This window comes from Acanthochromis polyacanthus, chromosome 20 (assembly GCF_021347895.1).
Source record: "Acanthochromis polyacanthus isolate Apoly-LR-REF ecotype Palm Island chromosome 20, KAUST_Apoly_ChrSc, whole genome shotgun sequence".
Taxonomy (NCBI): domain Eukaryota; kingdom Metazoa; phylum Chordata; class Actinopteri; family Pomacentridae; genus Acanthochromis; species Acanthochromis polyacanthus.
The window spans coordinates 17,778,844-17,794,056 of NC_067132.1; the positions used below are offsets into that span (position 1 = coordinate 17,778,844).

The following is a 15,213-nucleotide window of genomic DNA, read 5'->3' on the forward strand; positions in this document are numbered from 1 at the left end:
CAGAGAAGACATTAACTGCAAATTGTAAATGTGTAAAACAGGAGATTGGATATCATTTATAGATCTTGAGAACTTGTTTTGATCATAAACTTTTCTGTCATTCAGTTCCAGATACCTGTGACTTAATGTTTTGTTCTTTTGAAGATACACAGTGATCTCTAAGCTGTATTACGCAAGTGTAAATGATAAACAGAGGCATCAAATTGTTAAAATTGAACTTATTTTTCTTAAGGAATGACAGGTTGTTCATATTTGCTTTGTAGCAAGAGTTCATTAAATAGACATTTTCAGAATTGTAAAGTTTTGCACTGAGACAGTTATTTATAGGTAATTGTGCTGTGGTTTTACTGGTAGGGCCCACTTGAGATCAATTTGGGCTTAACTAAAATGAGTTTGCCACCCCTGCTTTAAGTATTAAAATTTGTTCTTGACATCTAAAGTAACATTTATGAACATACAAATGTCCAGATATGAAGTAGTAAGCTTTGCACGTCGATGCATATAAATAGTTGTAATATATGATAGCAATAAGAACTTATAGTCCTGTGTGTTGAACCTACACTACCTTTATTTCATGTGACTGTTTTAAATGTATTAACTAGCAAAACACTAAATAGACTTTATGTATAAAGGCAGAAAAATATAAAAATGTGCTATCCAATGTATGGCCTTCATACTGGCTGCACTTAAATCCCAGATCCTCCTTTGAAGAGCCTTGAATAGGACACTAAATGACATATTGTGGAGCTAAATATGACCACATCATGAAAAACGACTGCAGGCAGCTGATGAAGCCTGTTTCCATGGTGACGCGGTAGCATTTTTTTCACCTCCGTGAGCTGCAGCCTAGCATTCAGTCTGGACCAGTTTACCTTCTAACATGGTCACATACCGCATCTACGTGCACACAGCAGGGTGATTGTTTGTATGGCAGCTCCAACATGATGACCTACCAGGTAAACGCATCGATACCCACCACAAAGGCTTTAATCTCACAGGGAAGCTCGAGTTGCAGCCAGCGCGGCCCTGATGCTTCTGGATACCCACCATACAGGAACTTCGGGATGGGAACAGGAGGAGGAGGACGTCCAGCTTTCAGCCAGACTCAAATAAGGAAATTTCCCGTCATACAACCCTTGAGCAGTGAGTAAGAGTCTCCCACCTCCCATGAACCTGGCAAATCCATTCAGCTAGCTTAACGGTATGTCACCGAGATGCTAAACTCCGTGTGTGTTTCATATAGAGTCCAGAGATGGGAAAATCTTGCTGAGCGGCTTCACAGTTGGAGGGTAAGCTACGGGGATGTATTTTTTACCAAGAGCTTTTAAAAACAACAACAACAAAAAAACGACGTCAGTATGTAGTCAATTGTATGAGTTAACCTGGTGCACTTGAGGAAAGAGAAGAATCTCAAGGTAACATGAACGCACCACGACCAAAATCCTAAACATCCTTCCTCTCGCAGAGCAAGAGCTTCTCACTTCCATCATAATAGCTCAATTCACAGTCCTGGTAATGCAAGACGTGGCCACACATAAAATGAAAGAATATGCATGTAATTTTAATACCCTAGATGGCATAACAGTTGTCCAAAATTTCAGGATTATTGCACAGAAGATACAGAACGTGTCATTATCCTGATTGGTGATATATGTTTCTCATGTCTGCAGGACGCCTAACTTAACCAAAGATGACAACCTGGAATCAGAGAATAACGACCTAGAGAAGGGCATCTGTGGGAGGCACTTTCTGTTTGATGAAAAATGTAAGAATTTCAGAATGGTAGCTTCATTTTTACAACCGATAACTGATTTGTTGTTAGATTCCTCCTATTTTCTCACTCAGAAATGTCATATATTTGAGGACTGTGGCTGAAATGTATAAACTGACTGCCAGTAGGTGGAGTTGTCATCACATATAATGAGCTCAGGTCTCACTCATAGACTGTATGTGGTCTCACTTCACTAACTCTAAGTATAAAAATAGAGCAAGTAATACATGTGTGTTGTTAGGATCTTGATTCACTATAGACTTAAGCAAGTGCAATTAATCTGTAGATCTTGCCTTGATAATCAAATATGTGTCAAGTTCTTTCAGAGTAAAATTCATTAAAAAAAAGTGTAAGACACTGTGCTATAGACAAAGTAAGGTCATTCCACTTGCTTTCTATTCCACAACTGACTGCAGGTCATCTTGAAAATTCATCTTATTTATGATGATTTTCTCAGAAATACTTGTTTTCATAAATTTATTTAACAATAATCTGGGCGATCGAGCCTTTAAATAGTCCAAGAGCAGAGATCCGGGTGCTGGTGAGGGGAAGAAATGAAATCCGCAAGGTCCCATAAAATGATACCCAAAGTAAACAATAATCAGAGCAAATTTGGGATCTATATTTCTGACAAAAGACACTGAAAACTCTGTTCAGGCTGAGCTTGATGATACTTGATGCTACTACAGCAACTTATAACAAAATCCTACAATGCATTTTCATTGTAACTCAGTTAGCTTTGGGGGTGTTTTCCTAGTTCATTTAATGATCAGGGAGCTTATTTTCTATATGTGGAAGCATCTGTATGCACAATAATGACACTACTACTTTCTATAATGAAACACTTCACATAACAGAAACTTTTTTGGACTTTTGTGAACAAATTAGAACAATCAAAGTATCCCAGCATTTAAAATCACACATATTGTGCCATTTTCCATCTGCTGTGACTGGAATGACAGATAGGAGAGCTTTAGCCAGTTTTTTATAGTTCATAAAATATCTATTCATTAAACCTTTGGTGCTCCAGTGACTGACTTCACAGTTGCAATTAACAGTATTTAATAATGCAAGACCACTGCTATGTCCCTTTTTGTTTTAAATTATGCTTTTTTTGAGCATTACTGAGTTCAAATGAGAAATCCCTGAAAGGCTAAGTGTTGCTGTTTTCAGGTGCGAGGTTGGAGAGAACCAGAACGGTGATTCCTCCACTGCCAAGAGACTACCACGTGCACCGCTCTGGTATCCTGCATCCCGTCAGCCTGTCCAAGAAGCTTTCCCACAGCCATGCAGGGCGGCCCTTCACCCTGGGGTAACCAGTGGATTAACGTCACTCAGTCCAGTAGCTCTAGCTGCACTCCTCTTAGCATATTCATAGAGACAGCAGCCCAGATTACAATAATTATACTAAATCACTGTCTCATATGTGACAAATTACCCGAATGTCGCCAAAGAAAACAGGAGCCAGATGTAGTTATTATTTTGACATGCAAAATGTATCTATAAGAAACAGCTGATTGCTTTTAATGTTTAATATTCAGGGAATGTGGGGCGATCATTGCTGAAATTGAATCTTTATTTTGCACAGTAACACAATATTATTGCAATTAGTTATCACTCTTAGTCTTCTTTTTTTTTAGTTTAATAACACTGTGAAACGGCAAATTTCTGCTTTTACTTTCACATATTTCTTAATAACCCTATTAATAAACTCTGAGAGACTTATTTTGTCTTTTAAATGAGCTAATATAAATGAAATTTGATTAATTGTGACACAGAAAGGCACCACATTCAAAGGATTTATCCCCAAGGGCCCATGATTTGTATTATGTTTATTTTGTTTTGAATTCTGTTCTCCAGTTACCCCGAAAGATACGAACTGAACACGAGTCCAGCCGTCCTCTTTCCATCGACTTCAGTCCTCAACGGCAGAAACATCTTCTCAGTTAAGAACTGCACGCTCAGCAGGTATTTTTGGCAGTATGAACTAAATGCAACCAAAGCCAATCAATAGTTCTCTCTATTATTTCCAAGACCTGTGCCACTTATGCTGTCCCTCTGTTCCACAGGCCTAAGGTGAATTATCCAACCTTCAATCTACTGACTGTTAAAGACAATCAGAAAAGTGAGTTATTGAACGTTTTGACATCCGGAGACTTAAATACAAGGCTTGACCGTTCGCAGGTATTTGCTGTGCTCTTGACACGGCAGGTCAGAACACACAGTCTGCTGAGAAAGTGAAAAGAGATTGATTTATAGGAAGCAAGCTTGTCATTTTTTATGGATTCGTCCTTTTCAGCAACAGAAAGCATGGATCTTACGCCTCATTACCATCAGTTCAGGGTTTGTTTGTTGAGTGTGTGTTCAAACTTTACTCGTACAATGAGGTGTTCTCACACTGTCACAAATATTTATTATATCATGAACTTTAGCTGGTTACTACAGTTTTATCATTGTAGTTTTTTATCTTATTTTAATCCCATCATACGCTGAAAGTACCAAATGTACTTAGATTTTTATTTCTTTTTGTAAAGCACAGAACAAAGTGTCTGAAAATTTCTTATATATTTGACCCTACTGAGGATAAAGACAGCCACTGTAACTCAGCATTGTGTTTTATTTTCATTTCATGTATCAAATTATTGTATCTCGTTCTAACATCTCTTACTCTTCCCTTCCGTGCTTCTCTCCATTTCTTCCCCTCCCTCTTGCTTTCCACACAGGCCAGTCCTATCCAGACCCAATGGTCGGAGCCTCTCGCTCTTTTATCCACAGGATATCTGAGCTGTCCTCTTTGGAGGGCGAGACGGTGAGACAAGAAAAGCTCAAGAAATTGCGGAAATCTAAAAAACCACCTCCATCCTGACAATCACCTACTTCCCAGTCACGCTGGTCGAGGATAAAAACCTCTGAGTCTGTGCCAACGACCGAACAAAATAAAACACTTAGTGCGCCGTGTTCATTTCAGTGGCTCGTTCTAACTGCTTGTTTGTCCTCGGTGATATTAGTTTGCTGCTTAACATGGCTGGTCTTTACATTCTGGGACTCCTGACCTGAGCTCTTCTCTTTTAGTGATTACATGGAGTATGTACTCTGGTAAGCTGCAGTGTTTGCTACAACAATAGATGTGGATGATGAATATTAAGTAACTTCTTTTCTAGTCTGACTCACAGCTGTCAGTGCTTCTCCACTAAACATCTGCATGAAGAGATATCTATCTTCCTAATGGCTTTTAATGGCTGTTATGTAGTACTGCCATATTCCTCTGTGTATCATCAGTATGTTGCAGATGCTCTCCCACTTAAAACAGATTACAGCAGTATTCCAGACATTTCAAACATATATTTAAGTTTCGTTAAGTTAGTGAAATACTTCTGTACATATTTGATAGTTTAGCAAAACCATTATTGTGCCTTGTTAAATGTCTTCCTGAAATTAAATAAATTTATTTTTGTTATTTTAAAGACTTTCCCTGTTTGTGCAAGTCATGTCTCTAACCTCTAGTGCAACACGGGCTAATAAAGGGAGTGTCACAATGGTTTTGGCGCAGGCGCTGCATATCGACCGCCACAATAATCCAAATGTGTAAAAGGTTGCGATGAAACATAATCTGCATTCCATATCTACAAGACAGATACAAAACTGTGCCCCCAGATTGCAGAATGTGGTACTTTCCCACATAATACATAGTTTTGCTGCTGCATGTAGGGCAGCTCATGTCTCTGAATAGTCTTGTTCATTGTTTTCGACAAAGACAGCAGTCATGGCAATTGTCTTTTTGTTCAGAGAGAAATGAGAACTCCATTATTATTTGAAGATCATTTGTGCTTTTTTAAAAAAAAAATGTGATAATTGATCAATTAGAATACCAATAGAGCTAATTACACATTTCAACTTGTACGAAACACCAAGAAAGAGTTAAAAAATGTTGCCTTTTCTGAACACAGATGGAAACTGAATCCATGTTACCATGATATGAATAACTAAGATTGCAGATGTAGATGATTATATTACATAAATCTACCTCTCATTTTGTGGATGATTGATGATATAAAACCTCAAGTGTGAGTATTGCAGATGATAGCTGGCACCAGATTAGGTACCAGATGTCACAGCTGCAGTAGATTCAAAAAACAGACATGAGCCAAAGCAGTGGATAGAAAACCTATAATACTGTACAATGAATGCCATAAGCAGGAAGGGGCATGATGGTTAGTCACAAATTTTACTTATCTCTCCCGTAATTGATTAAAAACTCCCGAAATGCATCTCTTTCTATTAAAGTTACACATTTAAGTTTTTGTTCCACTCAAAAAATTCTTTCACGCCTTAAAATATCTTAGATGTAACTCTACCCTGTTGTTCCAACCACTTTCTCCAATCATACCTCCTCACTCGCTGCAGCTCGAGCACACCAGCTCACCTACAACTCTGTTGAAACATAAAACAAGAAAAGCACTCAGAGCGTGCAGTACTCGGCCAAGGCTGCTCAGTCATTGTATCATTTCAGACGGATTAAATCTTTAATAAAAAATGACTGCGCTGAGCACAGGTGTGTGTTATGCATATGTACGTGATGTACGGATACTGAATCGCATGACCTAAATATGTAACAGGCGGCGGGAATTGATGGGACTCGGAAACACCCCCACAGTTTAATCGGTTGTTCCTGGTGTCATTTTTGACAGATAAATCCCCATGTATTTGTAGTAGGATCGCAATCATGTGATGGTCAGCAGGCAGGTGATGTAGCGTTCACTTGTCATAGTTACAGTGACACCGTGCCACTATCGCACAATGGGAAGTCGTTAACAAATCTGTGGATCCAGACTATAAGCTGCATCACTGCCAAAATGTAATGAGGTGGTCATTGTGTCATTTCTGACTTTGCCTGAAAATTTTATCTGGATTTGTATCTTTAAATTCTAGCTGGACATATTTTGTTGGAACTCATGCAACAAACATTTTGGGCACTTTAATATGGATGGATGACGCTGAATTATAGTCTTTTTTTTTTAACAAGACTGAGTTCAGATGTGTAGCTCTGTCATTAAATAGGAAATTATTTCTCAGAATTCACAGAGAAAAGTCAGAAATGTTTGCTAGGTTAGCGTCCCACTTGTTCTTTGGCTAAGCTAAAGCTAACTCTCTCCAACTTCTGGATCTATTGAGTTGCTTGTTGTTAAAATATCTTGCTAGAGGTGCTGAAGCTCAGAAAGTCTGAGATGTTTGTTCAAAATAAGCTCATTGTCAAGTCTTATCTGAACTGTCCTCTTTAGTTTGAACTTTCCCTAAACTTAGCAGTTAATGACAGAGCAGCACATCCATACTCAGTCTCATTTATGTAGAGATTAAACTTCAGTGTCATTTATTGATGTTAAAGTGCAGTTTTCCACATTTGTTACTCATGCTCCCAACCAAACCAGTCCAGGTGGAAGACGATGAGAAGAGAAGCTTCAGAGGATGAATATCACACATTTATGTTGGAAATAAATGTCCTTTGATTAGACACTGTAATGCAAAAGTTGGATTTCCCTTTAATGATGTTCAAATCTTTGTGTGTTTTGTTGATGTTGGTTTCTAAATGTTTTCTGACACTCGGCCCCATAGACTGTATATATAGTGGACGTAGTATCTGGCTCCAGAATTGAAGCCAACCTGGAAGTGTCAAAAACTTGCAATATCACGCCGTCCGCTAGGGTTGGCTCCAAAAAGCTTTTGCTCCATAGACCCCAATTCATTTTTGGAAAAAATAAAATTTGATAGACTGATTTTCTACAGCTCAGGATTTTTTTCCCGTTAGTTTTCATGGTCAAAATGAGAGATCAGGTGGTCGATCTTAAAATAAATCAATACTGAATTTTAAATAAAACGTTAAAGTTGGCGGAGCCAGGGAGCATGGCTAAACTTGATAGACAGCAACAGAAGCCTCTGCGGTAAAATGTGGGCGGGATAAGAGAGTCCTCAGCCAATCCTGCCCCTAGTTGCTCTCCGGTCCAGTCTGTTTGATGACGCTTTTTACGTCACTGTCTCCAAAAAATCCAAAACGGCGACCAGGAAGTAGCAAAATCCGGGCTTCATTTTCTCGGCGTTGAAACCAACGGGTGACCTCACGGTTAGTTTACGCCTGCTTGGCCCCAAACATTAAAACCTTTCACGGCTCACAAGCTGCAACAATTCACACATTATCAACTATCTTTCTGACTAAACTAAGATAAAAAGTGAAAAACTGTCTAATTCCTGCATCATGAATGTAAATCTTTTTGGTTTTTATGACAGTAAACTGAATATATTTGGGTTTGACATTTTATAAACCAAAACAAGAAATGAATTACTGGAGAAAACAATCAAAAGATTAATGGACAAAGAAAATGTATTTTCCAACATATATGGCAGAATTACTCCAACATTACAAGATACATACAATTTAAATTCAATTTTGTTTATACAACACCAATTACAGGTCAAATTGTCTCAAGACGCTTTATTTTTTTATTTTTTTGTCATATTTAAAATATAACAAAGTAAGAAATTTAAACCTCTTGACTAATCCAATTTAATATTTGGTTTTAAAGAGACTAATCGACAATTAAAATAACTTTCTCCACTGAAACTAATAAACGAGGTCAGTTTCAATCCTGCAGTGCCATGACGACAAGAATAAAGTTTCTCAACAAAAACTAAATCTGCTGGTGGATTCCATTAAAGTCCTAATAAATGGTAATAAAGTGTGATACTAAAGGTTTGTGGTACTAAAAGTCTCGAAGATATCGAGCTGAACATCTGGATGGAGGTTGATAAAAGTTGACCTCCCTTCATATTTCTGGAGCCAACTCCATGGATTTTATGGATGGCGGTTAAAGACCTGCTCTTCTAGTCGTCTTCCTTCTCGTCGCTGTAAAAAGTCACTCCATCCTCGCCTTCAACACCTCTTCATGACAAGTTCTTCTGCCTCCGACCTGGTGGAAACTCCAGAAACTCGGGAAAACTCGTGGGGCGGGGGAAGGGGTGGAGGGGGACAGTGAGGGAAGGTGGGGGGGTAGAAGGGGGAGGCCGCCACCCACCTCCCCTCCTACTCTCCACCCTGACTCCACCTTGGCTCCACCCATGTAGTCACTTGGAAACTACGATGTCAAAGGGACGATGAAATTATATTTTTTTATCTGATTTGTAGCTCAGTCATATACAGCTTTCCTATTGGGTTAAAGAGTCAAAAAAACAAACAAACATGGAAAATACTTTGTAAAAGTGAGAGGTCAGTAGCAACTTTCATTTTTTTCTTGCAACTTTTTGGCGGCCCCCCCAAAATATCTGTTGTGCCCCCCCACTGAAATTAATCTGGATCCGCCCCTGCCAAGCACTAATCAGAATGGCATGAGGAAACAGAGCCAAGATGGCCACCCTGCTGTCATTTGAAGGACGATATTGCCCTGCAGTCCATCTCTGGGATCATTTATGGAGGGGAGGCTAGTGGGCCTAAAAATGACAGATCAAGGCTTTTGATGACGTGAAGAGACTTTCAAGTTCCAGATCAAGGTTTTTGTTTCTTTTTTTGGGGGGGGGGTATTTCTGTTTGATTAAACAAAGCAGAAAGAGGGAGCAGAGGATAATCTCCAAAGAGTGGAAACTATCATCCGGATTCAAATAAGATCAAGGTTATTGGTCACTGTGCCACTTTGAAACTCAACTGTCATCTGTGTTTAATTTCAGAGAGCGTATTCCTGAAAGCTCGCTGATAAATACAAATGAGATGTTGTCAAACGTCAAGCTCTGTTTGTATCCCTCCCTCCCTCTGGATGGCGAGGTGTGCATTTCAGGGACACGCAGTGATCTAGAAACACAGAGCCATCCCCTTATTCATGCTAAGTGAAGGGGCTGTATTCACGCTCAAACGGAGGCCGGGTCTCCCTCTTCTTGCAGGGTTTTTACTGTCCCTTTAAAGTGTAGTGAAACAAAATGACCTGGAACAAACAGTCAACAATGAGGTCTTTAATAAGAGCTGTTCTGGGGCCTGCCCACAAGTGGTTTATCGTTTCACTGTAGTTCCACAGAAATCTTCACCAAGTGGGACACCAAAAGCACAGCTCTCACTTTTAATCAAGCAGGGTCATGTTTGCTGAAACAGAGAAACTTATTTTACTATAATTTAAAGGGACATTCTTCTTTGTTGGCCATGTTTTTTGTTACATTTGTAAGCAATCTTTACATCTCACGCTGTAGGATTTGTATTGTGTGTGCAGATCAACCAGTGCTGCCGTGAAGAAAAGCCAGGTTGTGTTACTGTTTCACCTGACTTGATATTGTGCCAGTTGATTCTATCAGCAGGGATCAGAGAATGTAGCCTGTCTGCCAAATTATAACTTTGCCAACGCCTCAAATCAAAAATGCCCTAAGTATGTTTGGGCCAGTATGAGAGGAAAAGAGCCAGCTTGAGTCTGGGGACAAGAGTAGCGCTTTGTTACCTTTAAAACATGAATGACGTGTTGTTTGGTGGGCCAGTGCACAACTTGAAGTAAAGTCCCAGTGAATTGCAATAATGTAAGTATTTGTTTACTTCTGTGAGGACCATTGTCTGAGCATTACTTTGCGCATTTAAAGCAAAACAGTTTTATTTACTTCTTTATTGAAGGGATAAAATGTATAGCACGCCTGGGTTTGTCAAATCCACCTAGCGGCACCTCTAAAGCTCCCTTATTAACATGTTCTATATCGTTTGTTCTTGTTAATTCTGACAAAAACCAAAGTGGAAAAACAGCAACTCCTCTGTGCAGTTGCCAGGATACCAGCAGAGGTTCCTGGGAGCTATGACCAACAAACAGTCTGGCTGTGAAACGGTGAATTTTTACAATTGGGATTTTACTTGAATAAACTACAATTAACTCATTATATATTGTTTGTTTATTTAGTATAAAACCGTGTAGCTGTACGTATGGATTAGCAATAAACAATATGGAGTTAATTAGTGAGCATTAGAGGCGCTACTAAGTGAATTTTGCTACCGTTTGACAGAGCCAGACTATCTGTTTCCTGCCGTTTCAAGTAGTAATTTTAAGTTGTAGCTTTATGTGAAATGGCTGTATATGGAATTGTGAGGAATCTTTTTATCTAAAAAAATAAGTAAAATAGTTCTTGGGTTGCTGTACTCGTATATCTTCTGTTTGTAAAGAAGTAAACATGAAGGACCTCCAGTTAGCTAATAACAAAATCCCCCTTTACAAAAGCTATAACTCTTTGTGTGATACATTTTGCCCTCTCTGTTGTGAAACCTGTTTGGGCTCGAAAACAGCGTGTTAAAAGATCCTACAAGATGGTTACACAGCAATCAGAAACAAATGATAGAGCAAACAAGCGGCATGTGTCAACAGGAGCTCCATGTCCAACAGTAATCTGTGTGTGAGTGTGTGTATTCAGCTGGGGCACATGGAGGTGAAATCTTTGTCTTTGTCATCATATAGACACAGCAGAGCCCCAAACTGTGTCAAATGCACAGCAACAGAGCTTATTAGGCCATAGATATCCACTAGTATCTCTGCTCTCTGTCTACAATCTCCAGATGGTAAAATCAAGATTTCTTTTTTATCACTTCATAATGTTTACATACAAGTTTTTACAGCAGCCAGGTGATGAGGTTTTTTTGATTTTTCTGCCATAAAACCATCCTAAGCTCAGACGTATCACTTATTGCAAGGTGTGGGTGATATTTAACATGTTTGCCAACAATATGCAAGGATAAAAACTCAGTGAAATGACTTTCAGTGCCAGTCCTTGATGTATGTCTTTTGCTTTTTGTGGTATTTATATAGTTAGCCCTTGGAAGAGCAACACACATGCACATGCACCAGTCTAGGGGCTTAACCTTTCCACTGCTCGATGACATTTTACAATATGATTTATGAAATCCACCATGATAGATGCACCCCGTCTCCTAGTCATTATCATTACGTGAAGTTTCATCTCTCTCAGAGGCAGGGTCAGTCCCACTCCCCACCCACACATCTTGCCTCATCTACCTGCCGCTACTAATGTCCGCATTGATTTACATACATATGGAACTGTACGCCAGGAGAGGTGACTGATGAGGGGGCAATTATCAGTGATGATGTCAGGCTTGGGCAGGAGAAAAACTTTCATCAGTATCACTGTCTTTGTTGGCATTACATTGGCGCTGCTCCAAGGCCACATCCAGCAAGGAAAGCTGCTGTCAGAGTGTCTTCAGTCCGCTCTGCTGCTTGAGTCCTGATATATGATCTATAAACTATCCAGCAGTAATGACCTGTAATAAATGGAGCACCATTACTAGGATGTACTGGATGTCTTATAATAATAGACGCTATTGTATGCGTGTGTGAAGAGGAGGACTTATTGAGGGTCATGATGTAAGTTGCAATCCTTAAGTACAAAAATTGCAGTTCCTCAAATGGCCACTTGAGGCTGAAATAAACACGTTTACAAGCTGGTACAAAAACCGTTTTGGTCTCTCGCTAATTTCCCCATTCACAGCAACTGTGCGGGTGATACGTTTTTACAGAATTCATCTTTTTAAATTAATTAAATAAATATTAAACCTTAAAGTTATTCACAATTAAGGGAATGGCCAAGCAGTCCATGGCTCATTTTGCTTGGGTTGGGATTTCGACGGAGCCACAACACTAAGCTACAACAGCACTCTTCAGGAAGCCTATGTCTTCTATAGCTTCTTGAAAGGTTCACCCATCTTTTGTATACAGTCAATAGTAAGTAGGCACTATGCAGTACATGAAATATGTACTTATTTATGCAGTTCAGCAAGCCCAAAAATCCATGTGAAATCTATTGACATTTTCCTCATAGAAAACTCCATGAGATAAATGGCTATTTTCACCTGGACTTACCTTATCTACATTACTTATCTGTTCCCCAGATCAAACCTCCTGGAAACTGCACTTTAGTGACTCAAGCCAAGTCAAACACCAGACTTTTGCACTCATTAAATCATGACTCATACGACTCACAGTGTGCGACTTCGCCAGGTATATCATTGACAAGAAATAAGATAAAATGACAGTACATGGGCAAAAGCAAGTTACATATACAACAGGAAAAGATAATAAGTATATAAAATGTGAAACACTCCCACATTAGTCAAACCTCCCAAATGCACAGACAGTATAGTATGGTGCTTTTTTTTTTTTCTTTTTACCAAAATTCATGATGATTTTTGCCCTGAGCTCCTGAGAGTGACCCATTCTTTCACAAATGTTTGTAAAAGCAGTCTGCATGCCTCGGTGCTTGATTTGATACACCTGTGGCCATGGAAGTGATTGGAACACCTGATTCTGATTATTTGGATGGGTGAGCAAATACTTTTGGCAATATAGTGCATCATCATTTGGCACGTTTTTAGAACATGTTGAAAAATCACGCTTTTTCCGACATAGTATACTACGGTGTTTTTTTTTTGGCCAAAATTCATGATGGCTTTTTTTTCCCCAAAGAAAACCATACTGTAGTGTTTTTCACAGCCTACTTTACATTATTTCATCATATGGCATGTTTTTACATCTTGAGGAGAAATCACATTTATTTTTTGACATAGTATACTATGACGTCTTTTTTGGCCAAAATTCATGATGATTTTTTTTTCTCAAAGTAAACCTTACTATAGTGCTTCTGACAGCCTACTTTACATTATTTCATCATATGGCGGGTTTTTATATCATGTTAAAAATTCACATTTTTTTACTCGACATAGTATATATACTATGACGTTTTTTTGCAAAATTTGTGATGATTTTTTTTTTCCAAAGAAAACCTTACCAAAGTGTTTTTCACACCTTATTTTACTATATGGCATGTTTTTACAACATGTTGAGAAATCACATTTTTTTCGACATAGTATACTATGGCGTTTTTTTGGCTAAAATTCATGATGATTTTTTTCTTCAAAGAAAACTGTACTGTAGTGTTTTTCACAGCCTACTTTACATTATTTCATCGTTCGGCATGTTTTTACAACATGTCGAAAAAATCACATTGTTTTTGACATAGTATAGGAGCTATATATTCAGAGGATAATGGACAAAGGCTTCCATTCATGAGAGACAAACTGACTGTGCTCATCAGAAGGAAACAAACACAGCCTAATTAGTTTGACTAACTCCTTATTTACATGGTTTTGCGAGGTTAAACATTAAGATCATGTTATTTCTGATGCTACAAGGGTGTTGTCCTGGTCAGAGGTGACATCAGCTGCATACCTTTAACAACATGACATTGGAAGGTGCATTCTAACATTTGTCAACAAACTTTTTGAAACTATAGCAACCTAGATCTGGCGTTGCCATGGGGACAGCCACAGTTTGCATTCCCCATATAGACGAGATGGAGCTAGGGTTCACCCTGTCGTCTCCTTGACGCCCAGTGCAAGAAGTGGAAGCACGCACACTTTCATTCCTGAATAAATCCACTCGGTCTCTCTTTGTATCTCTTCCTATCTCTACTCTTGCATTTATCCAGTAAACTTGAGTGTGTTCATGTGATTGGCATGAATTCGGCAACCTGTAACAGAGTTTGAAGACCATAAACACACAGAGTTACTGTTCACCATCTTGAGACACATTAATATTGGCCTAATCTCTTTTCCTTCCCATTCACATACACTAAGAAGACTCTGAGCTGGGTGTGTTACTGTGGGAAGGCTGATTGCCTTTGACAAATGCACAGTAAGGGCAGGAGGTCCAGGGTTGGAGCCTGTCAGATGTAAAACACACATGCTTTGATGTGCACTTCCAAAGTGCTGAAGCCATACCAAACTATTGCAGCTGCAAGTCTCGCATCAGTGGGCAGGTCATATCAGCGCTAGAATCTCACTGTATGTGTGTGTAGTTTTAGCAGCATTTTATGATATAAAGCGTCACTAAAGTCACACTTTTGAAAATGATTCATCTACTGTTTGGGACCAGATGCCTTCCCAAAGTGACTAACAACAGATTGTGTTTATGTTTTTTGTGAACAAAGTGTATAGCAACACAGACGGAATCTGAAAACGTTATATACAGTAATCAAAATGTTCAAAACACTTCACCCCTGAGGTCAGCCTGGGTTCAGCCGTCTCAAACTTTAAAATACCCCGATTCAGACACATGCTTCTCAGTGATGCCTCGGCTGATGATAATGGTGAAGATGAAGGCTATTACTGTCGCTTGACCTACCTGCTACATGGCAAGAAGAAGAATCAAAGGACCCAAAGAGACCCCCCTCTGCTTTCCCTCGGCAAGCTTATTTTTCAAGACAGCAAAGTATCCAGATTATTACTAATGTGTGCTCCTTCTATAGCAGGAGGCGTAAAGAGGCCTCATTCCCTGCTAATGCTCCCTGCAGAGGACTCATTTGTCTCCCATGAGATGGATGAAGAAGTGCTCAAATAAAAGCTGACCCTGTATGGAGGGATCAGACAGCAAGAC

General features: G+C 39.2%; 1 protein-coding gene across 2 annotated transcripts; it reads left to right on the top strand.

The window, feature by feature from the left end:
• The first annotated feature begins 632 nt into the window (after positions 1–632).
• On the top strand, positions 633–5,237 carry si:ch211-171b20.3 (uncharacterized). Of its 2 annotated transcripts, XM_022195030.2 has the most exons (8): positions 633–956; positions 1,055–1,143; positions 1,244–1,289; positions 1,671–1,765; positions 2,945–3,083; positions 3,632–3,739; positions 3,841–3,896; positions 4,495–5,237. In XM_022195030.2, the coding sequence occupies exons 2-8, from the start codon at positions 1,065–1,067 to the stop codon at positions 4,635–4,637; spliced, it is 666 nt and encodes a 221-aa protein (XP_022050722.2). In that variant the 5' UTR covers positions 633–956; positions 1,055–1,064; the 3' UTR covers positions 4,638–5,237. The 2 variants fall into 2 exon arrangements, with proteins under 2 accessions (XP_022050722.2, XP_022050720.2); XM_022195028.2 differs by having other exon boundaries at positions 639–1,143.
• Positions 5,238–15,213: the final 9,976 nt, after the last annotated feature.

Excerpts from the sequence above, each read along its gene's own strand:
- si:ch211-171b20.3 (XM_022195028.2), top strand. The coding sequence starts at position 942 with ATGATGACCTACCAGGTAAACGCATCGATACCCACCACAAAGGCTTTA. Across the intron at positions 1,144-1,243 it reads CGTCATACAACCCTTGAGCA|AGTCCAGAGATGGGAAAATC; the intron begins GTGAGTAAGAGT and ends TGTTTCATATAG. Across the intron at positions 1,290-1,670 it reads AGCGGCTTCACAGTTGGAGG|GACGCCTAACTTAACCAAAG; the intron begins GTAAGCTACGGG and ends TCATGTCTGCAG.